This window comes from Martes martes, assembly GCF_963455335.1.
Source record: "Martes martes genome assembly, chromosome: 4".
NCBI lineage: Eukaryota > Metazoa > Chordata > Mammalia > Carnivora > Mustelidae > Martes > Martes martes.
The window spans coordinates 87,268,615-87,294,948 of NC_137891.1; the positions used below are offsets into that span (position 1 = coordinate 87,268,615).

At 37.5% G+C, this 26,334-nt stretch overlaps 1 protein-coding gene and 1 pseudogene across 4 annotated transcripts in view; one reads left to right on the forward strand and one right to left on the reverse strand.

Moving 5' to 3' along the window:
* Positions 1-26,334, reverse strand: part of VPS45 (vacuolar protein sorting 45 homolog) — a 70,876-nt gene that overhangs the window by 35,437 nt on the left and 9,105 nt on the right. For 2 of the 3 annotated variants that reach the window (XM_080801205.1, XM_080801204.1), the window contains exons 5-13: positions 26,258-26,326; positions 25,999-26,136; positions 24,735-24,845; positions 21,299-21,433; positions 20,753-20,866; positions 20,182-20,349; positions 10,770-10,928; positions 10,241-10,348; positions 9,326-9,447 (exon numbers count right to left, since the gene is read on the reverse strand). In XM_080801205.1, the coding sequence (XP_080657331.1) occupies positions 9,326-9,447; positions 10,241-10,348; positions 10,770-10,928; positions 20,182-20,349; positions 20,753-20,866; positions 21,299-21,433; positions 24,735-24,845; positions 25,999-26,136; positions 26,258-26,326 (1,124 nt within the window). The remainder of the gene's footprint in view (positions 1-9,325; positions 9,448-10,240; positions 10,349-10,769; positions 10,929-20,181; positions 20,350-20,752; positions 20,867-21,298; positions 21,434-24,734; positions 24,846-25,998; positions 26,137-26,257; positions 26,327-26,334) is intronic. The other variant, XM_080801206.1, reaches the window with a different exon arrangement.
* Positions 23,725-24,093, forward strand: LOC308340706 (large ribosomal subunit protein eL33-like; annotated as a pseudogene). The gene has a single exon. The product of its transcript is annotated as a large ribosomal subunit protein eL33-like (transcript).

Here is a 26,334-nt window from a genome sequence, read left to right on the forward strand (position 1 = left end):
AGTTTTCTGGTTTTGGTGACTAGGTGTAGTGGTTAAGGTTTGAGGGGAAAAAAAAACCAAGATTGATTTCCTGAAAGTAAGAAAAAAACATGTGTTGGAGATACCTGTGGAACACCTCAGCAGAGATGTCCACTAAACATATATCTGGACATTGAGGCCCAATGATTTCCCTAAATATAGGTGGCAGCTGAAGCCATGGAAATAGATGAGTTTGACCTAGGGAGATCATGTACAGTGAGAAGAGAATCAAAAGACAGAGCTTTGGAGAGTGTTTAACAAGCTACAGGACAAGCACAATGAAGAGCCAGCAAAGGTAACTGAGAAGGAAATTGTCAGAAAGGTAGGAGGAGAACCAGAAGGGAGAGGCCAAGGGACAAGTGACTTTCAAGAAGAACTGAATGGTTAACTGTGGAAATGAAGAGTGGGGTAAATAAGGTGAGGACTGAAAGAGACCACTGCACATGCTGTTGTATATGAATTTGTAAGAAAAGTCTTGGTGTATTATAGTGGAGTAAGAAGCCAGGGTGCATGGATTGAAGAAGACAGTGACTTTATCCAGGAAGCTTGACTGTGAAAGAAAGGAGAAAGGTTAGAGGAACATCCAGGTTCAAAGGCTTTATACTTACTGTTTGTTTAATAGGAGAAACCCAAGTACGCTTGTAGTCTGTGGGAAAGTAGTTGGATGAGAAGTTGAAAATATAGGAGGCAGGGAGAGAGAGGGAGCAAGCAAATAATCAATATAGGAAGGCTTCAGAAGAGATGGCAGGAGTCTAAAACTAGAGCACTGACAGAAAGATTAGCTCTAAATAGGAAAAAAAGGATGTATTTTCTTTAGAATGGAGGAAGGACATAAAGGTAGGTATATGTAAATAAGTTTATAAATATGGGGGCTAGACACTGAGGGAGTTCATGTCTGGCAGATTCATTTTTTTTCTCTAGGAAACACTGCTAAGGGCTGGGGTGGGTTAGATGATTTGGAGAAAATGGAAAACATTCAAAACTGATGTGGAGAAAGAGACAAAGAGAAAGAATTAAGGATGCATAGAAGTTTGAGTATCTGGGAAGGCCCAAGTGAGTTTAGAAACAATGAATCTGTAGTAGCACTATTCTGTAATTGTGTGATTTCCTCCAGTATCATAGAGAAGTAGGTACCAGCCTTAAAGCTAAGCTATTAATCCAATATAATCTAGTGCTTTAGGCTGCAGGGAAGAGAGGCTCTTTGTAGCTTACAGGAAAGCATTTCCTGAATCACTAAAATACTCTACACCATCAAGGTTTTTTTCCTTCAAGTCCTTGCTTCCAGTTACTGGCCAGCTTTCTCTTGCGGAGAAAGGTCATTTGCTTAGGAAATGTTGCATGATTATGATAGTAATATTTTTCCACTGAGTATGATGAACTCTTAATTACTCAGGGACTGAATACTCAGGCAAAATACAGGTTCTCTTCTTTTCCTCCAACTGATAGGTGTTGTTTCAGTTCTGACTAATCTTTCTACGGAAGGGGAAAGGGAATAACAACTAAAACTCAAGTTCAGCTTGTCAGACTCTTCAGGGATAGACTTCATAAGGGGATCAATGAAGCCACAGTTGGCTATAATTTTAAATACTGACAAGAGTCTCTGCAACCTTTATCATAGTATTACCCTCATGGATAGATACAATTTCTTTTCAACACCAAATTTCAAAGAATGTCAATTTTTAATTCTTCCCACTATATTGGTTCTAGAGGTACCAATGAGCTGAGATAATATTGGCTTCTCAAATATAGACATAATTGGTTTAATATTCATTAAAGGATGTGGAGAATGGAGAAAAAAAATCCAATGTTGCAAGAATGTGCTACCAAAAAGACAGAAGACATTCTGTCAATTGTATTGTCTGTGTTGTAACTATCTGGGTGTCAGCCTAGGTGGAAACAGGAAAAAAAAAAAAAAAGGCAGTGGCCGTGTTCAGGAGTAATAAAATCCTCAAAGCTGAAATGAAATTCTATTCTCAGAAAATGAGTATTTTTTTACTGTGAGATTCCATATGCAGTACTCTTTATGTTGAGGGGCAACCCTAGGCTGACACTCATTATGCAGTTTACCTTGAGTACATACTCATGAATTGCATAGATTATTTCATTAAGAAGAAGGGAAGGAAGTTTCTCCCTTGCAGGGGTACAGGGACGGATGAGGGGAAGCAGACAGTAACATTTTTGAGCTCCTGATCTGGGAAGTCAATTTAAAAACCAGCAGAGCACATGAACAAGGATCATCCTGGAAAAGAGATGTGGCTTCTCTACAGCTGCCCTCTGCCCATAATCTGCTGGAAGAGTACGTCTGTCTCTTGTGGAAAAGAAAGGCAAGCACTGGGAAGGAAGAAACTCAAGCAGGCTCCTAGAAGAGTGCAAGAACTCTATCCTTTAGTCTGATAATTCAGGGTGCCATAATTCAGGGTGCCAATGTTTTCGTATTACTGGAGAGGGAAGAAAAATGTCGCAGATGGTAACTGTGGGTGTAGGTTATATTAATATAAGGACAAAACTTAGACACTGGGATAGACTTACAGCTTGACTTAATTGTGTACCTAACAAAGATGACTGTATCACATTTGGTTATGAAAACATTAATAAATGTTTTCCTGAACCTCCTACTACTTTATTCAAGCTGGCTTAAGGAGGAACATTGATGGGGAAATTAAAATAAAAAACAAAAAACAACCAACCCTAACATTTTTCCTTTTCTTTCCTTTCCCTGGTGAATTTTAAAAGTAGATGTTCTGATGTGGCCAATGGCAAAATATACAACAAATCATTTTTACATGATGACTGAAGCTACGTGGAATACACAAGTTCAATTCTTTGTACACATGTTCCTGTGCTCTGTAATTCATTATTGCAACCGAAAGCATTAATTAAGACAGGCAGCATACATTAGATAGAAAACAGCAGCCAATTCATGCTGCATATAGATATACAAGGACACCTTGAGAACTCAACCAATTTACATCTTGTTTTATTAAAAAAACATTTTTCACATATAAAAGTTTTGGAAATCATTACTTCTATACATGAATAAACTAAGTAGAAAATCTTACACTTTTAAGAGGCAATATTTTATCTACTTTGTGGACCATTACACTTATGGCTAAAATTAAAATTTTTGAGTTCTTAGAGATAATAAAGATCTCATGAGCATTTACTGTAGGAGAACAGGCTGATGGAAAAGGACTGCTGTCTTTATAGAAACAAAATGAACTGCTGCAACAAGATTCCACTACATTTGTGTAAATGTAAAAAAGTACTTCCTTTTTGAATTGACTGTGGAATGCCTGACCAGATAGCTCCGTTTTCTCACCAAATGTTTGAGTTGCTTGTTTTTATGAGGGACAAGGAGCAATTCTGGAGTGAGGTAGAAAAATGAGCCTGCTAAATATGTGGGAGTCCCATCTGCAGAAGAAAGATCAAAACTCAATTTGTAGATATGGCTGTACTGCCAAACAGGTTAACCACATATTTAATATCTAAGGGCTAAAACAATTCTATAGGCGTTCCTGATTTCAAAGTTGTATTCTTGCCACATCTCCTTTGATACTTCCTAATAACAACACAAACAAGGAATTCTATCATGATGAGACTTAAATTATCACAAAGATGACTAAAATCAATGACTATCCTCAAAGTGATGATCCAAGACAGTGGCTAGAACTGAGAGTGAGGCCAAGGGGATGTAGAGCCAAAATACTATGGAGCATCACTGGCAAACTGCAAAAATCCAAATTTTCTGGTAACATCAACCAAATTTATTCTCTGGTTTAAATCTTCCAACTGTAAACCTTGTCATAGCAATGGTTATAGATGCCTACATGAGAAACTTGACACCTATTGAACACCTATGTTAAATATTGTGAAAAACCCAAATACTATAAAACTTAGTTCTGACTTCAAGATTATGATACTTAATACAATATCAGAATCTAATGGGCAAAACAGGTATGTATACAACTAACTACTGCCTCAATATCCAGAGGTAGCCACTATTAACACTTTCTTGTTCTTTCCAAAATATTCACAGTATACATAAACATATGTGTGCTTGCATATATATTACATATGATGTATATATGTACAATTGAACAGACCTGCTTATATACACATGTGTATTTAATAGCATTTATGCTTAGACTGGGTTTTTTTTTTTTTATACAAAAGGGATATTATAGCATTCTGCTTTTCTATCCAATATATCTTAGGAAAGTTTTTACATCACCCCATGAAGAGTTTTGCCATTTTTAAAGAATGCATAGCACTGTACTGTAATTTAGGTAACCAGTCCTCTATTGACGGATATTTAGCTCGTTTTGGGCTTTTTTTTTTAACTGTTACAAATAATGTTTCGGTAACTATCCTTGTTTATGTGTCTTTGTGTACTTGCACAATATATCTAAACAGCAAACTTACAGAAGCAGACTTGTTCAGTAGGTCTTTTCAAGGCCTCTGTGGTCTACCTGCTGTTAAGCAGGGCCAGAAGGTGGCACAGGTATCTTCTGTGTTCCCTCCTGCTGTTTCGCAACCAACTTTGCTGCCTTCTTCAATGTCTCCGTTATGTTAGAAGCTCATGATGCAGTTGCACTCTTTTCTCCTGACCTCCTTTCCTGGTCACTCTCTTATTCCCTGAAGACTTTAGCTCTAGTTTACTGTCCTCCTTGTCACTGCTATTCCTTTCAGGATTTTCAGTGACTTTCACATCGATGTGGATTACTCATCTCACATCCTGGTCTTCTCACCCAAGATGATCTGTTCTTCCATCCCTCATAACCAGCACCCATGATTATAATATAAACTCTTTCACTATGAGCATCTGCACTGTGACATCTTGAATTCAAGATCTCTTTCTTCAATAACCACCTCCTCAACTTCTAATTCACCTAAACTAATACTTCTACTATAATATTCCTTGACCTCATCAAGACCACTAATTCACTCAACAATACTTTATTTACCATCCAATACCCTCCTTCTGTTTTCAATTCCCCAAATCCAGGTTGCGCCTAGCTACCAGCCTTATCCTCATTTAATCCAGTACAGCCAAAAGTTTCTGGAGAAAACCACACAACTAGGTTCATGGGCTCTATTCTGAAGATTTTTGGTTTTTTTTAAATTGATTTGGGGAGGGCGGGGCTGAGGGAGAGGGCCAAGCAGACTCTGACCAAGCGTGGAGCCCACTTGGGACTAGATCTCAAGACCCTGAGATCACGCCTTGAGCTGAAATAAACAGTCTCTCACTTAACTGACTGAGCCACCCAGGCACCCCACTATTTTAAATTTATGACCATAAAACTCTAAAGGGCACTCAATTTGGCTAGAAGTCCTACTTATATTTCCTTAGTAAATTGAATTCCTGGTCTGCAAGATGACAGTTTCACAATGTTTCCTCTTTTTACCCACTACCTTGTTGATAAGTGGACAGTGTATTTTTTTATATATATTTTATTTATTTATTTATTTCACAGACAGCAATTACAAGTAGTCAGAGAGGCAGGCAGAGAGAGGAGGAAGCAGGCTCCCTGCTGAGCAGACAGCCTGATGCGGGGCTTGATCCCAGGACCCTGAGACCATGACCTGAGCCGAAGGCAGAGGCTTTAACCCACTGAGCCACCCAGGCGCCCCTGGACGTATTTTACTGAGAAAATAGAAGCAATCAGCTTAGATGGTCCCATATTCTCACCATCAAAATTGTTAAAAAGAAGAAAGTACTTCTGTTTCTATCAAAGGCTCCTCTGCTTATGCTCTGGATCCCCTACAGACTTCACTTGTGCAGTTCCTCTTTCTCTTCTGTATTTTCAACTTTTCTTTCTTTAGGGTAATTCTTATTAGATTACAGTCTCATCAGATATGCTCTAGAATCTCTTTCCCTTGAGCACACACTCTCTCCTAGCTACCACCCCATTTCTCTGACACCTTCATGCAAAATTTCTTTAAAAGTGTTACATACATTTGTTATCTCTATTTTATCTTATATCCTGTAACTGTAATTTATATTATAATTATTTCCAGTCTCATGGAAACTAGGGAATAGGTCACCAGAGACCTTCATGTTGCCATATCTGATGGATTCCTCACTGTTTGCACCTTTACCTCAGAAGACCAGACTCAGGTTACCACTTGCTTCTTGGTCTTTATGACACTATGCTCTCCTGGTTTTCCTTTTACCTTTCTGTCTCCTCCTCAGTCTCCACTTCTGGCTCCATGTCTTCCACTCAATGCTCAGTCCTGGGCTCTCTTTTCTTTCTAGGCTCTCTCCCTAAGTGATCTTATATATCTTATATCCCATAGCTTTAAATATCACCAAAATCTTGTTGACTCCCAATTTATTATCTAACATTTCTACTTGTTATCTACAAGTTGTATATCTACATCTACAACTTAACAACTTGATTCCTGCCCTACCCCTCCCAAAACTGAGTTATTCTTGACTTTTCTCTTACTCTATGGTAAGAGGTAAGAGTATATAGTCTCTTTAGTGGAGTAGATGACTCTATTAAATAAGTCTATTGATTCTTTCTCTCCCAGCCTCCTTATCCAAACCTCTTTCATTCCTTACCTGGACTATTACAACTGCTTCCTAAGTAGTCTCCCTGCTTCTATTTTTGCCTTCAAAAATCCATTCTAAAACCAAAAACCAAAAACCAAAACTCCCCCCAAAACCCAACTCTCTCTAGAAGGTGATCCTTTAATAAGTAATTCAGTTCATGTCACCTACATGCTAAGCTCTTCAGTGGCTTTCTCTGACATTTAAAATTTAAAACCCTTCTTAAGACCCTATGTAATCCAGTCCCTACTTATTTTTTCAACTTATTGCCTCCTTACTCACTATGCCCCAACCACACTGGGTTTCTTTCTGTTCCATGAACTTGCCAAGTTCTATCTTCAAGGCCTTTGCTCAGATGTTCCCTCTGCTCCGGATGCTTTTTCTCTTAATTGTTTTGTGATTGGCTCTGTCTTTTAATTCAAAACTCATCTTTTTTTTTTTTTTTTTCAAGATCTTATTTATTATTTAACACAGAGAGACACAGTGAGAGAGAGATCACAAGCATGGGGAGTGGGAGAGGGAGAAGCAGGCTTCCCGCTGAGTAGGTAGCCTGATGGGGGCCTCAATCCCTGGACCCTCCCTGGGATCATGATCCGAGCTGAAGGCAGATGCCCAACGACTGAGTCACCCAGGTGCCCCTCAAAGCTCATCTTAAATAGCATTTCCTCAGAGAGGTTCTCTCCATTAAAAGCAGCCCCCTGACCTCTATAAAGTTATTTTGTAGTTTATTTCCTCAATAGTACTTATTTCATTCAAATTATATTCTTTGTTTGTTTACTAGCTTATTGTCTCCTTCATGTAAGTCCCTTTAAGGGCGGATAACCTGTTTCTCCTGTTCTATTTCCCCAGCATTTACAACAGTTTTTGACATATTGAAGACACTCAATAAATATTTGTTATATAAAAGGACAGAGCAGGGGCGCCTGGGTGGCTCAGTGGGTTAGGCCGCTGCCTTCGGCTCGGGTCGTGATATCAGGGTCCTGGGATCGAGTCCCATGTCGGGCTCTCTGCTCAGCAGGGAGCCTGCTTCCCTCTCACTCTCTCTGCCTGTCTCTCTGCCTACTTGTGATCTCTCTCTGTCAAATAAATAAATAATAAAAAAAACCTTTAAAAAAAAAAAAAGGACAGAGCAATTGAATTATTAACTATATTTGTATTTAGGTAATAGTGACAAATGCTAACAGATGCTGACAACTGATAAATGTGCATTTTGTTGGAAAAGGATCATTTTGAGCTTTATTTGGAAATGAATCACCCAAATTAAAAAGGTTTGCTGTTATGAACTGACATACACGATATACTCTTCTGAAGGTCTATGGTGTCTCTTTAGCAATATATAGCTAATTTCTTGTTTGATAATTCCTAAATGAAATTCATAAAAAAGTACTATTTTTACTTTTATCATACTAATTAGAAGGCCAGTTAATAGAGTGATACTGTTTTTTGAAAAGCCTCTATGATAGGTAAATAGCTTTAGGCTGGTTTGTGTACTTTTCACTTAGCTGGTATTTCTGAATCTTGACATTAAGGTCCTTAAACATTTTATCTGAATGAATGAATTTAACTCCAGATATTCTGCCTCTCAACCTTGGATTTTTAAAAAGATCTTTCTTTTCTATTCTGTTACCAAATTTGTTTTGTTTTGTTTTGTTTTGGGAAAAAAATATTTCCCCCCAAAATTTTTTTTTGGGAAAAAAATACATTTTATCGTATGAAGGAGTCATCTTTTCCTTTCAGAAGTTTATTATATTTATAAAACACTATTCTTCCAAGACTCTTAGGTTATGATTAGCTGAAATAATAGAAGAATTCTACCAATAGTAATAATTCACACATCAATCTATCCAATAGGGTTCCATTACATATATTAGGCTCTTTATAATATATGGTCCCAGTTAAAAAAAATACACAATATAATTTGTAACAAAGTAGACTTTGTGCATATTTAAAATTTCAGATTGGTCTAAGTAAGTTGATCTGGAGGAGTTTTCTTTTATTAAAACTGACAGCCCGGGGCACCTGGGTGGCTCAAGCATCTGTCTTCAGCTCAGGTTATGATCCCAGGGTCCTGAGATGGAGCCCCACATCAGGATCCCTGCTTGGTGAGAAGCCTGCTACTCCATCTCCCACTCCCCCTGTTTGTGTTCCCTCTCTCACTGTGTCTCTCTCTGTCAAATAAATAAATAGTATCTTTAAAACAAAACAAAACAAAACAAAACCTGACAGACCCCTGGATTAAAATGACAATTAATTGCTTCCTTCAGTTAATACCCCAAAAGCAAGCCATCCTTTGATTCTGTGTAACAAATGGCTTCTGTTAATTAGGTCTCAGTTGTATGCTGGCCACATTTGGCAAAGTCCAGTCCTCACCAAAAATAGTAACAACCTGCTCTGGAAGGCAACCAAGCAGCAGATCTATATTTGGCTGTTATGTTTGAAACTCCAAATGTTAAATGCCATGGAACTCAACCTTAAATGGCATAAGTAAACTCATCTGATACCAAAGGACAGAATACAAGTATTTGGGATACTTCAAAACACCTGTTTCTTTATTCCAAAAGAAATAATCTTGCAGGCTTAGCAGGTGAATTTATATCTAACCCTGACACATGTAAAACCAGAAGATTCTCAGAACTGAAACAACAGCGGAAGGAGGAGTAGAGCAGTGACATCTTAGTTGTTTCTTACCATACTCCACATTTCCTATATTATTAGTGTTTCTGGTTTTCATTATTGATACCTTGGTTATCTTACCTGTCTCTGAGTGTGCTGGGGCCTAGATAAGGGTACACGTTTTCCTTAAGCTTCCCTTTGATGAGATGGTCCAGGGTCTCATGTAGAAAAGGCTGATGTTGAGTATACACATTTTCTACTCCCTAAGACAGGGGAAGATGATTCTTATATCATTTTTGGGAAACTTGGAATATAACAGTTAGTGATACTCATCAGAGAAGGACAGGCACTCAATAGGGATTTCACAGGATGGATTCAAATGGGAATTTTATGGTTAAATAATTTAAAAATTTCTTTTCATCAATTAGAAATGTTCTAATCTCATAAAAATACTTTGTAATTTAAGCCTAGCTATTATAAAAGAATTTCAAAAATGGAATTGCTTAAATCCTTTATCATCTTTTCAGTGATTCTTACCCTTTTGTGAAAATGTTATATGATAGGTAGAGCAAATAGGAGGAAAAGAACACACAGAAAAGGAGTCTGGAAACACTCAAGAAAATGGAAACATTTCTGGAAATGTAGGAAAGGCTTGCAGATTAAAACTAATTTTTTTTTTGCCATTTTAAGAAAACAGTAATTTTAAAAGATCTACAGTTGTTTGCTTCATCTTTAATATCCTTCCGAGAAAACTACCAAACAAATCTTAAATGACAAACAAATGGAGTAAAACAGCTATAACTAACAGAACTGTTTTCTACTCTGGGATACTTCCTGGAAATATTCTATTATTCCCTGTTCAGCTGTTTGGTCCAATGCTGATACTGTTCCAAAATAGAAAGCGTTTGGGAGGACGTCTGCTTTAATTTCATTTAACTGACATAGTACTAAATCAGCAGCAATCCTGAAGTTACTCTGAAGATCTTATTTATTCACCCTCAGATGCAGGGGCCTCCACTGATTCACATTTAGGAAAGTACAGAGAACATGTCGTACCTTCAATCCTTTGAGGAACTGCTTGGTAATAGCCACAGCATCTTTGGGGCTGAAGAGGTCACTTCCTCTGACCCGTTTACCACCATATTCAACTACTGCAGACACAAGCTATTAGGAAAAAAAGGGAAACCACCTCTTACTGCTTGGGGATCAGGAAACTCACTTCATAAGAAAATGCCTTTATAAAGGAAATGAAGACATGAGAGGACAAAGTTATATATTTCTGTAAGTAAAAGCATTATGGGGGGTGCCTGGGTGGCTCAGTGGGTTAAGGCCTCTGCCTTTGGCTCGGGTCATGGTCCCAGGGTCCTGGGATGGAGCCCTGCATCGGGCTCTCTGCTCAGCAGGAAGCCTGCTTCCCTTCCTTTCTCTCTGCCTGCCTCTCTGCCTACTTGTGATCTCTGTCTGTCAAGTAAATAAATAAAATCTTAAAAAAAAAAAAAGCAGTATGAGTTCTCATTTGTCAGAGCTAAGAATATAATAATCGAGTTGCTAGCTATTTGATGGGGATTAATATAGAAATGGTTACCTTTCGATACTTCTCAGAAACACCTTTATTTCTGAGGTCCATCATTAGTCCTGGTAGGCTATTGCTGCTGTGTCGCTCATAATGTAGAACATAAAGCATCACCAGGCGGGCAGCATCAAACTCTGTCACTTTGGGGTTCTGCAGGAGCCTTTTTACATTCTGAAAAAAGAAAGAGCTGATATTTATCCCCCCTTCACCTAAGTGATGTATAAGATCTTAGGTCTAATAATTATTGAATGGCAGTAATGCATCAGAGTTCATGACTAAGATTACTACTACGGCAATGTACAGGTTATAGGTTTAGCATTAGTTTCAACTACAGAAAATTAAATGCCTTTGCCTAAGATAAGAATTAAACAAGGAAAAAAATTCCCATTGCAACTGCTTTAGGACAAAAATGAACTTAACTATGGATAGTTCCTTCTTTCTTTCCTTTGATGAGACAGTCTATGATCTCAGGTAGGAAAGCCTGCAGCTTCCTTGCTGAAACAAGGAACATATACCATTTCCACCATTTCTTTTTCTTTTTTTTTTTTTTGAGAGAGAGAGAGAGAGCATGAGAGGAGAGAGGTCAGTGGGAGAAGCAGACTCCCTGCCGAACAGGGAGCCCGATGTGGGACTCGATCCCAGGACTCCAGGATCATGACCCGAGCTGAAGGCAGTCGTCCAACCAACTGAGCCACCCAGGCGCCCACCATTTCCACCATTTCAATCAACAAAGCACATAATGGAACTGACCCACTGCCTTGCACTATTGCTTAGCCTTAGTGACTGACCAGTGAAATGGAGACAAGTTGGTAGAGTTTTGAAGTGGGCTTCATCTCCAAGAACCATCAGATGTAACAGTATGTCTCCTTATGGCCTTCAGAGATATGATTATGTAAAGCATGTAATCTCTAAACGGAACACCTGTGATCCTAACAGGGCAGGTATTTACAGCAAAGGAAGCCAGACAAAATCATTTAGGTTTTGCCAATCCTCACATTAAGGAACTTCCCCGTAGTATAATATTTATGTTTATTATGCAGCAGAACAAATTAATTCAAGCCAAGAACTACTTTGTTATTCCCTTCTAAGGATAAGGCACTATGCCAGGCACTGGAGGGGATAGAGAGGTGAGTTAGACACAGTTTCTGTCCTTAGTGAGTTCACAGACAAGGAGGTGAAGGGGAATGAAACAATTACAGCCTATTCTGCTACAAAGCACACTTTTGTAGCAGTACAGTTTGAACGCACTTTAACTATACGAGATCATTAAATATGGGAATGGTATCAGTTTAACACAGAAGGTATAATGGTTTATATGCAGTTTTTCCAGCATTTTAGTATTAAGAAGGGAATAGGGTCAAGCTTCCTCTTTTTTTTTTTTTAAAAGATTTTATTTATTTGTTTGACAGAGACCACAAGTAGACAGAGAGGCAGGCAGAGAGAGGGGGAAACAGGCTCCCCGCTGAGCAGAGAGCCCGATGCGGGGCTCGATCCCAGGACCCCGAGATCATGACCTGAGCCGAAGGCAGAGGTTGAACCCACTGAGCCACCCAGGCGCCCCAAGCTTCCTCTTTAAGAGGAAGCTTTAACTCTATGTTAAGAAAAAAGGATGTAAATCCTACGCGAGAGTTTTCTGTAAGAAGTAGCTGGTTTTGTAGCTTGAAGAACTGTTGTATTTTCCACTGTATTAAGCTATCTGGGGAAAGGGCAAGTGCAAATAAAACGGATGCAAAGAAATTTCTCTGAGTTAAAAAGCAACAAAATGACAGTGAAAAACTGACTGATATTCCCATATTGTATTTTTAATTTTGGTGAAACTAGTTTGTATGAGAAGCAAAAGTTTTTCTGACCTTACATCTTGAAGAATAAAATGTAAATCCCAGGAATAAGGAAGGCTACAAATGATGGATGGAGTATATTTCTAGGTGCAAATGCCTGTGGAGATTTAACTGCACTAAATTTTTGTTAGGATTGTCACTACTTTTATTAGGCCTTTGATTACAAAGTTATATAGATTTTTTTTAGTTACATAGACTTTAAGTGACCTGCTTAAACCTATTTTCCCATAACACTTGTTTATTTTTAGTACATAATTTTGCAGAATGGGAGGAGGTTTTTCAGGAAAACATATGTGGTATTATAACAGAAATATATATATGCAGGAAAAAAACAACAACCCAAGAAACAGAAAGAATCAGCACAATGGGGGGAAGGGGACACAGAGTGAAGAAAAGTATATCTGGTTCCTGAGGAATCAAGAAAGACTTCATGAAGAAGGTGACATTTGCAAAAGACCCTAAAGAATCAGTTAAGTGTTAGAATTAGTCCAGGAGATTAAAAGAGGAGATGCTCTTAACAGGAATATGGAAATCAGAGAAAGGAATGGGTTGGGTTGAAAGACTGGCAAGAGCCTTGGAGGGCACCAGAGTCTGAGGACATACATCCAAATGGAACTTTACAACTTATGAGAAGCTTTCACATACCTGATCTTTTTAATACTTCACAACAACCAGGCCTAATGTTTAAGAACTCTTCTGTTCACACCAAAGAGGACTATGATGACATGGGGAACCTCCCAGGTGGCTCTCAAGTAGGAAGGTCTCTGGGTAGGATTTCTATTGTTGCTTTTCTGGGTGAATATTTCCCTAGCATTATCTTTAAGGAATCAAAAGGGAAGACATTTCTCTTTTTTAGTTTTAAACCCTACAGTCAAAAGAATTTCCTTACTTTTTTATCTTTTGCAGTACCCCTTCCAGAGCAATCACAGAATATAGATTATTTAGAATATCTGCTCAAATTTGCCACTTTGTGTTTCTATCAGAATATGAAGAAATTTCAGAGTACAAATTATTATCAAGTAAGAATACCCTATTTCTTATGTCTCTCAATCAACTTAGCCTAAGTTTAAAACATCTTTTTTTTTAAATTAAACATTTTTATTTATTTATTTGACAGAGAGATCACAAGTAGGCAGAGCGGCAGGCAGAGAGAGGGAGAGAGGAGGAAGCAGGCTCCCTGCAGGGCAGAGAGCCTGATGCGGGACTCGATCCCAGGACCCTGAGATCATGACCTGAGCCAAAGGCAGAGGCTTAACCCACTGAGCCACCCAGGTGCCCAGTTTAAAACATCTTTTAAACTGGGATCTCTACTGCCACTTTTTAAATAGCACAATGTTTCAATTCCTGCCCTTGGGATCACTCTTTTTACCTTAAAATCTACTCAATTTCTCAGATTTGCTGAAACCACAAAACTGGTATAGGGACGAAGACTGCCCCAATCAGCCTGCACCCTTCTTGCTCCCTTTCTAACTACTTTCACTTGCATCTTGACTCTTGGCTGTTTCCCATTAAAGAATACACTTGTCTTCCTTGAGATCTGGTGCTTGTACTTGGAGTCCCTGGCTTGACTCTTCACTCTCTCCTGAGGATGTGGCCTGATCTGATCGAAGATTACTTTGAGTAGATTACTTTGCTTACTTTTGATCCCTTAGGACCCAACCTATGACTCAGGTCAGTGTTCCAGCTAGGTTTATGTATTTACTCATGAAAGGAAACATGTAGGTACAAACTAAGTTCTTTCTTCTCTTTCGGTTATGTAAGTCCTTGAAGAAGAAGGGCATTTTTGTTTGCCTGGATCCCATGTTATCCTCTGACTTAATTTTGAACATTTCACTCATGGCTACTTGACTCATCAACTTGACTGCCAGTGGCATATGCTATATTGAGATTCCAGGGTATTAACCAGACAAGAGGAGAAAACAATCTGAGACTTCTAATTACACAGCAGGTATCTGCTACATGGTGGTATTTATACATTGGAAATATGAGTGAATTACATAATGAACTATTGGTTTTTCTTTTCTTATTAAATTTTCCAGAAGCCTTGAGACTTTCAAGAGAGAAAAGTACATTTCACAATACAGAGGCCGAGTAAAGAGTGAAAGAAAACTATTGTCCTCTTAAGAAGATAGGATTCAAACACAGAATTCACTGAATTCTAACATTCATATATGCCTAATCAATGAATAGGAAAAGAAAAGCAAAAACTCGTTCTCTGAAGGTCAAGTTTCAAAAAGGAGCTAATGCTCACTCAAAAAATATCAATTAAAAAACAATTCTTTTCTGATATTTAAAGATCCTTCCATTGCTTTGGGCTACTCTTCTGTTTCCTTCTGCCAAAACTATGAAGAACAAATTTTTATAAATTACAGATGAAGTCAGCAAGAAAAAATAGTCTTTATTATTTTTTGTTTTAATTTGACCTCCAGAACAGGAACTCTATCTTGTTGTTATCTACTACCATATAAATGTAGTAAAATCATCAATGAATAACATTATAAGCCAGTAGATTAGAATAGCAAGACAAAACTGGCAGAAGCCTTCAACATGCTGATATGATAAAAAATGAGTCTAACAGTTTGAGAGAACAGTGTTGTGGGAGAGCTTATCTAGGAAAAATGATAGAAATGACAGAAAGTAGGCAGGACCCAATTCCACTGCCTGGTAAATACATCTGAATCAGTATTCTTTTCCTTAATGACTAGTCAACACAAAATTTAGCTTTATTGTAGGTTTTCTGCTGGTCAACACTGTTTGAAACACTGGCAAAATGTTAGTTTAGAGAGAAAATGATCATTTTTATCCTTAACTGGTGAAAGTAAAATTGTCATCTCAATGTGTCCCAAATAATTTTGTCATGATTTTATTTTTTAAAAATTATTTATTTATTTATTTATTTTAAGATTTTATTTATTTATTTGACAGAGAGACCACAAGTAAGCAGAGAGACAGGCAGAGAGGGGAAGCAGGCTCCCTGCTGAGCAGAGAGCCCAATTGGGGCTCAATCCCAGGACCCCAAGATCATGACATGAGCCGAAGGGAGAGGCTTAACCCACTAAGCCACCCAGCTGCCCCTCTCATGATTTTAATGAGAAGCAGAAAACCCTTCTGAAATCAGGGAGAAAGAGATCTGAGGTGATGAGTAGATTAGAAAACAATGTCCTGGATGTCATAAAGAAAATCAAATGTATCATCAAGTAATAATACAGATAATGTAACAGTTATTACTTATTGAATGTTGTAAGAACCAGGTGCCGTATTAAGTGCTTTACACATACTAGCTCACTGCACCCTCACAAAAATCTTTAAGGTAAGTACTGTGATTTTTCCCCATTTTACAGACAAAAAGACTAATAAAATTTTCAAACCCAAGCCATCAAAGTCCCAAGCTCTTAGCCACTGCTCTATACTGTTTCAAATAGAACTCTTCCTCTTCATTTTTCTAACAAGTATTTATTGAGTCTTTACTAAATATCTTTAATAGGATGATTTGAGGTCTTTTACCCAAGGTCAGGAAAGAAGGATATAAAAATAGTTCTTCCTTCTAAATGAAAAGCTATGATATGACGCACAATGGGGGAAAACTGCTTACTTTCTGAAGATATATCTCTTCGGGGCATGAAAAAAAAAATCTTCCTCACTGATCAAATGAGTCTTTTCCAAGGCTATAGATATGTTTTAATGATAGAATGAATGTTGCAGTTTGGTTCTAGTGAAAGTTCTTCTAAATCAAATTTTTGTTAGCCTGTAGGATAACTAGTTAGAAGTGGCAACAATTTATAAGTTACTTTTTAGCAATATATGAATTTTTTCCCTTCATCATGATATAGTTACTATTCAGTAAAGCAAACATCATCTCTGCTCAAAAACCTCAATTCATTACTTCATGATGTATTATCATCTAAGGTCAAGCCAAGGAATGCTATAACCCATCTAGGGGTCAGGCCCCAGGCATGTACTCATTATCAAACAAAAGCTCCCTTTATAGACTATTTAAATCATGTTGCCAAAGAAATCCTTTATGGTGGGGGAGTCCAAATCAACTGCTCACTTTAAAACCCTAATAACATGGGCAAGAAAACCTTCAAAGGATAACTTTTCAAAATATAAAGTGGATCACAAATAGAATTCATATTTTAAAGTATTTTTTTCTTTTAAAGTGAATAAGAAATATTCATATTTCTTATGAGTTAGAGTTCAAATACCCAGGCAAGGAATTATAGTAACCTTGTCTAACTGCTTTTTGTATGGTAGAGAGACACAAATAAAGATACTAAAACTGGCAGGCGGTTAAGTTTGGTTCTATTGTTTGAAAGGGAAAAATAAAAGATAAAGAAACAGGAGGAAATTTATATTTAATTATAATTATATTTAATATATATGGTATATATGATACATAGTTATAGGACAACATTTTGTTTTTATTTAATAAATTAGAAAAGAAAATTTTTTTTCTTGGAAAAAATAAATAAGAAGTTTTCATAGGGGGTGCCTGGGTGGCTCAGTGGGTTAAAGCCTCTGCATTTGGCTCAGGTCATGATCCCAGGATCCTGGGATCCAGCCCCACATCAGGCTCTCTGCTTGGCAGGGAGCCTGCTTCCCCCATCTCTCTACCTGCCTCTCTGCCTACTTGTGAACTCTCTCTCTGTCAAATAAATAAATAAAATCTTTTAAAAAAAAGTTTTCATAGGAATACTTCTATGAGGCCCACAAAACTGCAAACTGTTATTAGTAAGTACTGCTTCAAGTAAGTTGGTCAAGTTAAACAGATTGCCATCTTTACAAAGGAATACTACTTTAGCGGTTAAAAAGAATGAGTGGGGACACCTGGGTGGCTCAGTGGGTTAAGCCTCTGCCTTTGGCTCAGGTCATGATCCCAGGGTCCTGGTATCGAGCCCCGCATCGGGCTCTTTGCTCAGCAGGGAGCCTGCTTCCTCCCTCTCTCTCTGCCTGCCTCTCTGCCTACTTGTGATCTCTGTCTATCAAATAAATAAACAAAATCTTTAAAAAAAAAAAAAAAGAATGAGTGTTCAGGTTCTGATCTGGAACAGTCTCTGAGATACATGGTTAAGTGAAAAATCAAAATACAGAACTATGTGTACAGTATGCTGTTATTTGTATTTAAAAAAGAGGGAGAGCCACTCCCCCAGACTTGTGCATATACAGAATAACTGTAAGGATGCAGGTGAGACCACTAACAGACTGAGTTTTTACTACATGCCTCTTTCACCAAGTACTTATATCATCTATTTAAGAATTAGAATTCAATACAATTTAAAAAATAATAAAACCAGCCTAAAAGTTCTTTGAAAGGATTTGGAGCATAGGGATAAAATTCAAAGTGTTGACAAAAGTACTTTTCATAAAGATAAGCAAGTACAATCTTTACAATTTTCAAACTGATGGTGTTTTCAGAGGAAATCTTAATAAACATCAAAAAGTAACAAATTCTAAATCCCAGTAAAGACCTCACTATAACTAAAGCAACCACAGGTGGGTGGATTTCTTTATTTTAGCTACACGATATATTTAAAGCATTATGCTTAGAGGAAGGGAACCAACATTTACCAAGCACCTACCGCATGTGAAGCATTTTACAGATCTCACTGAATCCTGGTAACAGTCTATTAGTTTGAAATCTTTATCTTTGAGGCTTGGGCAAAATAAGTAATTTTTTTTTCAAAAAAACTTTGGTATGTAGAGACAGGATAAAAGCCAGGACAGTTTGGCTCCAAAGCCTGTGTTGTTTCCATTATACCAGGCTGGTTTTATTTTATAAAGTCAAATCGAATTGCAGCAGGGAAAGAAAGAGACTAAGTTGTAGAATATTGGGTCCTATTAATAAGAAAATGCACTTCTTATGGTCTTATGGTGAGTGCTTTAGAAATGGCTACCTCCCAAAGGACTGTCATTCCCAAGTGACTTATTGCAAGTGATACCACAATGTCATTTCTCAGGAACCTTGGAATTATTAGATTTGTTGTCTAGTTATCCTTGTATCCAATCTGTTGCTAAATTGTTTTCTCCCTTTGAACTGTCTCTCAGATTTGCCCTTACGGAACATTTTTAGTACTATCACTGTGAGTCTACTACCCTAACTTCAGTTTTTTACCTCCAAAGCATCCTTATTAGATTAAACTTCCTTACATACTGCTTTCATCATATCGACTTTCTACATATGGCCCTACAATAGATGTCTCTGCTTATCTCAGCAAGTGCAAATTCCTCTTACAAGCTTCTTCATAAACTGGTTCCTATTTACCAATTCAATTTATCTCCTATTTCTCTTCCACACCCACTCTCCCACAGGTCACAGTTTATTATTTTCTGCATACTTCAGCCTCTTTGCTTTTGCTGTTATCCCTGACTGAAATCCTCCCCCAGATTCTATTCATTCTTGATGGTCCATCTTAATATATCACCTCTCTAAGGAACTGTCCCTGATAACCTCAAATCTAATTATAGTCAGCATCACAATTTTGACTTAATTAACTATTACCTTGAAACACCTCATAAATGTTTCTCGTGCTTTAGTTTTTTCCCTTCAACAACGCTATAAATTTCTTGCGGCAAGGTTCTGATTATGTTCCTTTTCTTCTAAAATGCTCTGGTAGCTCTCAACATTTTAAGATTAAAGCCCAAAGTCCTTTCAATGGCCATAATCAGGCCCCAGGCTTATCTAAGACCATTCCTAAGACCATTCATCTTGTACCCTGCACTAGCTACACTGCACTGTTCTCTGTTCCCTTACTTTTCTCCCCTCACATATCCATGCCTGCATTCTCTCTGCCAAGAATTTCCCCTCTTCTCTCTGGCTGGTGCACTTTTACTCTGTTTGGTGCCCTCCTCCTTATTTGTCCAGACCCAAATCTACTGTCATTTTCTTCAAGAAGCATCATCCTTAGGGGAAACAGTTGTCCTTCCTCTGTATTTCCATATCCCTTTGTAAATATCTCTAGTATCATAGCACTTACAGCATGGTAATTCCTGGTTTAAATTTCTTTCTTCCCTACTATATAGTGTGAGCTCTTTGAGGAAAAGGATGGTATCGTTTTCTTCTTCATACTCCTGGATCCTTATAGCACAATGTACATGTAGCAGGCATTTACGTGTTCATGGAATGAAGAACAAGTGTACAATAATAAAAGACTTAGTGCATTTTAACGTATATTGTATCTTTAAAATCTTCCTTACAACACTGTGAGATAAATATCATTACACCTATTTTACAGATGAAGAAACCGGCTCAGAAATTAAGCCAACAGCTCCAGGTCACAAAGCCAGTAGGTGGCAAGTGGCTAAAATCCAGATCTTCTGATTTTAGTCTAGTATTCTTCCTAATAGATTAGGATGCCCTCCTAAATACCCAGTTAACTGCCTGAAACCTTTGCTATTGCACATTATTCTTCTCCTATGGTTCCTGTATCTATCTTAAATAAAATTAATCTGTGTTCTTGGCTCAACTCCTTGTTAGATTATAAATTCCATGTTGGTGAAGAAGGATTACTTGCCTTTGTATCTCTTGCTCTGCCTGGCACAGTGCCTTACACATAGTAGGTGCTCATCAAATTGGACTGAATAGATACCTGGAGAGCACTAGAATGGTCATTTTGACAGGCCAGTTCTTGCTCAACTTCTGAAACCTCCAGCAGATTCCGCTCACTGACCAACCGAGACAGCTCTCCAACCACTGTCACATGCTTTGACACAGTCCCAGACATCTTCTTAAACTGTGGGTAATTCTCAACAAAGGCCTGCCACGGGAAAAAGAGCAATTGGGGGTTCTGTTATTTCTTGACTAAGGATAGACATGCATGAAGGGAAAAAATAAGCAGGAATTGTTCTGCCCAGACTAAGGCATCTATGACTTTCAATCCCATGGCATTTTGTTTCTGCTTTAAGAGAGAAGAACTGGCACATGTCAGTAGACTGACCCTTTAAGTAGTCCAAATGCTAATGAAGAATGGAAAGAAGCACATGGCTTGTGATGAAGTTTCCACTATACTGTTTCCTAAAGAGAAATAGTATAGAAAATTGTCTCAAACCAAACAAAATGAATCAAGTCAGAAATCAGACTGAGAATATTCCAGAAATGTTGCTTACATGAATAGTTCCAAAGTCTTGCATGTTAGTCATCCATGAACATGTTCAATTTACCTTCATGTCTGCTATAGATTCTAGTTTTTGCTGTTCTTTTGGTTTCTTCTTCTGAAAGTCTTCCATGAGATTCTTTATATTGCTACCAATCTCAGCGAAGTTCAGGTACATATTCTGTGAAAAACGAGGTTGGAAATACAATTCTATCAATGAGTCTGATTTTCAGGACATTTAAAAGAAGAAGTGAAAATGAATCCCGAAGGCAGAATCGAAGGGCAAGAAAATTCCATTATAATGACCAAATCTGGACATTGGCCAGGACACTGGTGATGAATACCATTACTATTCTCACAAAGGGCTACAGAAGGGAGAAGGAAATAAATTGGGTTCTAATTTTAAAAATACAAAGCTAAATATGTGATTTCTATGAAGGAAAAAAAACACTGTTAAAGGGTCAGAATCCAAGTCTTCCAGCTTCTCTTGAGATAGTTTATCTACAGGATGCGTCTATCATCCTTCCATATCTGTTCTCATTCGAACAAGTCAATACTGGCCTTCTTACATAAAAACAACTAAAAACAATTAAAAAAAATTTTAACCACCTACGTTAGCATAGAATTCATCGTTTTCAGCAGATAGGACCACCTCTCTTAAGTCTTTACTGATCCCCGGCACTCTGGAAAGATCAATCCGATTGTTGTTTATGCCCAGTAGTTCATGGACCATGGCCTGATATGTCCACTAAATGAGGAATTATGACAAAAAAATTGGTAACTGACAAAACATGCAAATAGTAAATATTCAGGAAAACAAAAATGGATAACATTCTTAGCAACTAGTCTTCCTTACACAGAGTTTCTTTATTTAGTTCAACTTTTATTAATATTTTGTGTTCTACTAAGCATTAAGACTCATAATTTGGTTAAACTAAAAGTCAAAATACTTATAGATTTTACACTTTCAAAAGAAGGGCAACAAGATTAATATTCCTGATAGAAAGAAAACAAATTAGATCTATCATTAGCTTCAGTTTTTGCCTGTGAATTAAGAGTATATTTTTGGCTTCACAGATAGGGCTATATTGGTACTGCAGTTACAAGCTGTACCATTTCCTGTACGCTTCTGTGGTTTTCTGCAGCATGAGAAGTGTGTTCTTGCAGATCTGAGTGGTGCTATATTTATCCTGGGAACACTAATATTATCAGAAATAAACCTTGTGAGTTTATCAAAACACACATATTCGGAAGCTTCACCTCTGAATCCACTTTATTTCATATTTTTATTTAATATGAATTGTGAAGAAGGATTGGTTTCCTTTTTACAAAATGTGAACATATTTGGTGAAAATGGAATGGAGAAACCCCAAATTTTGCCTTCTCACCATTTATGGAGAATGGGTTCTTTTTAGTCATAGGTCCATTATACAAAACTAAGTATTTTCCAGCAAATTAGCTTCTATCTAGAATCTAAATGCTAGAAATATTTATTACTTTTACTTCATCTTAAGCAAACTAGATTTATTAAGAAAGTACTTAAAGTTATAAGAGAAGGTGCTTCATTTCCTAAAATACTTGCCAAATGAATCCTTAAAAAGGCAAGTTTCAGGAGTGCCTGGGTGGCTCATTTGTTAAGTGTCTGACTCTTGGTTTTCGCTCAGTTCATGATCTCATGGGTTGTGAGATCAAGCCCAGAGTAGGGCCCTGGTGCTCAGTGAGGTGTCTGCTTGAGATTCTCTGTCTCGAGCCATCTCCCTGTTGTGCATGTGTGCACATGCACTCTCTCTCTCAAATAATAAATAATATCTTCAAAAAAAAGCAAGTTTTGTGGGAGCATGCAAAATATGTATAACAAAATATTTATGCTTCCACACAGCATCCCGTTCATGCTTCTACCATTAGTACTTACTCTATTATTAAAATGATCAGTTACTTCTCTCCCCATCATGAGCTCTTTGAGAGTAGAGACTGCATCTTTTAATCTTTTACCTCCAATACTTCTTTTTTTTTTTTAAGTAGGCTGCACACCCAGCATGAAGCCCAACACAGGGCTTGAGCTCATGACCCTGAGGTCAAGATCTGAGCAGAGATCATGAGTCACTGAATTGACTGAGCCACCAGGTACCCCATTACCTCCAATACTTAACACAATATCTGGCACATAATAGGTCTTCGGTGAAATTGGTTGAATAAATGGTTGTTTTTCTTTGGAAAATAGAATTACAGGCATTCGTTTATCCTTCCACTTTTTTATATTATCAAAACTTCTTGAGTGAACATACATTACTTTGTATTTTAGGACTATAAGGCTATCCTATTATAGAGAAGCTGCACTCCACAGCTACAGAGTTCTCCTAGCATTAACATGAAGATAAGCTGGGAAGAAACTGAAATATTAACTATGTCTTTCCCTACGAATTCAAAGTCACTATTAATAAAGCCTCTACTTTGTATGAAGTACTATTCTTATACTTGCAGAAGAACAAACACAGTAAGATAGAGTCTGCCTTGAAGGACTGTGTGAAAACAACCAAAGGTACAACATGGTAAATAAAGCTAAAGACATAAGAAAGACAAAGTTCTGCAGTAATTTTATGGAAAAAGAACATGTCTGACTAAAAGAATAAAAGGCTTTAGAGAGATGTTTTGAGTGGTTTTAAAGGAGAAGAATATTGATAGGTGAAGATAGGGAGAGAAGATATTCGAAACATTCCAGCATTTAGGCAGAACTCACAATATGAATAAAATGACAGCCAGAAACCACACAACATATCTGCACAATAGTGAGCTGCAGGTTAAGGCTGGGCCCATATTGTGAAGGCTCTTGGATGCCAAGTTCAGGAATCTGTATTTAAGCTAGTAGGCAAATGGGAACCAATGAAGATTTTTAAGCCAGGAGTAGTAAGATCAGAACTGTTCCTTAGGAAAAATGATTTAACAACATTGTGTCTATGAAATATATTAGAGTAGAAAGAAATTAAAAGAGGGGAATCAAGGCCTGTTTCAGCCATCTTGGAGTCTGTGAAGGTCTGCTGGGAACAGGACTCCTAAAATAATAAATATGCCTGGAAGGCTATGGTATAAGGCCATTTTTGCTGGGTATAAGCAGGATCTCCAGAACCAGAGGGAGCATACAGCTCTTAAAATTGAAGGTGTTCATGCTCAAGATGAAACTAAGTTCTATCTAGGCAAGAGATGTGCTTATGTGTACAAAGCAAAGAATAACACAGTGACTCCTGGTGGCAAACTGAGCAAAACCAGAGTAATCTGGAGAAGGTAACTCATAATCATGGAAACAGTGGCATGACTCACATCAAATTCTTAAGCAACCTTCATGCTAAGGCCACTGGACATAGAATCCATATGATGCTATGCCCTCAAGGATTTAAACTTATTGAAAAGTAAATAAATAAAAGTGTAGATTTGATCTCGTATAAAAAAATAAAATAAGGGTTGCCTGGGTGGCTCAGTTGGTTAAGTGTCTGCCTTCGGCTCGGGTCATTATCCCAGGGAACTGGAATCGAACCCTGCATCAGGCTTTTTGCTCAACGGGGAGCCTGCTTCTCCCTCTCCCTCTGCTTGCTGCTCCCCCTGCTTGTGCTCGCTCTCTCTCTGTCAAACAAACAAACAAATCTTTAAAAATAAAATAAAATAAAAATTAAAAGTGAGGAATGGGTAAATGACTATTTCAGTATTCCTCTAAGAGATTAGGGTCTACACAAAGGTACTGGCAGTAAGAATGGAAAACTACAGATAGACACTGTAAAAGGAGAAGCTAGAGAATCTAGAAGTTGTCTTGATTGGAGTGAAGGTGGTGGCAGAAAGAGACAGGAAAGATGAGGCAGAAGAAAGAACCAAAGATGACTGTGGCTGGAAGAATAGGGATACCAAACCACCAGGAAATACAAGGCAAAAAAAAAAAAAAAAAAAAAAAAGCTGAAAATAAAGAGGCAAGTACATGGACCACTCTGTTCACTTCCACATCTGCTTTTTGATGAATACCACTTGAAATCATGCTTCTATTATGCTAATAAAGGGTTTTGCACCTGGTTTAGCAACGGGGTGATGGCATCATCACAACGATCTAAAATAAGTAGCAATGGAGGCACCTCAGTCCGTCGGAATTCAAACAGTTCGTATTCCTTAGTTATTACTTGCTGTGCATGAGAGAGAAAGATGGTTTGGTCAAACAATTAGTTGGTAATATAAACAGAAATCTTTTTTTTTATTAACATATAATGTATTATTTGCCCCAGGGGTACAGGTCTGTGATTCATCAGTCTTACACAATTCACAGCACTCATCATAGCACATACCCTCCCCAATGTCCATCACCCAGCTACCCCCCTCCCACCCCCCCTCAACTCCAGCAACCCTCAGTGTGCCTGAGATTAAGAGTCTTTTATGGTTTGTCTCCCTCTCTGGTTTCATTTTGTTTCATTTTTAACTCTCTTCCCCTACGATCCTCTGCCTTGTTTCTCAAATTCTACATATCAGTGAGATCATATGACAACTGTCTTTCTCTGACTAATTTCACTTAGCATAATAATACCTTCTAGTTCAATCCATGTATTACAAATGGCAAGATTTCATTTTTGATGGCTGCATAATACTCCATTGTGTGTATGTATGTATGTATGTATGTATGTATGTATTATATATATACATATATAAAATATACAAATAATATATATATACCATATACAAATAATATATATATACCACATCTTCTTTATCCATTCATCTGTTTATAGACAACTGGGCTTTTTCCATAGTTTGGCTTTTGTGGGCATTGCTGTTATAAACATTGGGGTGCACGTGCCCCTTTAGATCACTACATTTGTATCTTTGGGGTAAATACCCAGTAGTGCAATTGCTGGGTCATAGGGTAGCTCTATTTTCAACGTTTTGAGAAAACTCCATACTGATAAACAGAAAATTAATACATAAAAAACACATTTAACAATAGTTCTTTGCACCTTCATAGGCCTTCTGAAAAGGATTCAAAGGCTTAGAAAAGTTTGGTAGCATCTTGTTTAAGAGGCTAGGATTTAAAACTCTACTTTACAAATGGCTTAATTGGATCAAAATAACTATTTAACTTATTTAGCTTGCAAATGTTTCTTGAGTTAAGTCTAAAAATTTTAGCCCTAGTTTGTTGCTTTTTTTATTACAAAGATCTACCTCTTTGCCAGTAAACCTAATACATCACCTCCTTGGTTGTAGAAAAAATATTGCTATAGTTTCTGAAATATGATAAGGAAATGAATGGTCTTGATGCTTTGGAACTGGGGATAGGGAAAGCCATACCTTAACACATTCTGCAAGTCTCTTTGCTGCCTCTGACGAAAGCTGGTAACGAATCATGGGACATTTCTTCAGAGATAAAAGGAGAGCTGTCAGTCCTTGAGTTGTTCTGGATAGCTGGGCTGGATCCCAATTTCGACCCTTTTTGTTAAAAATGCATATTCAGAGAAAATATTTGAATTTTTTCTTACAAGTCCAATTACTTGCTGAATTAACTCCCACCTGATAAATAAACTTATTTTTTTATACTTTTCTTCCATACCTGGCAGCAACCCAAGATATTGAGGGAAAACAAATGTGGATTCACAGCAATATAATCACCATAAAATTCCTGCAAAC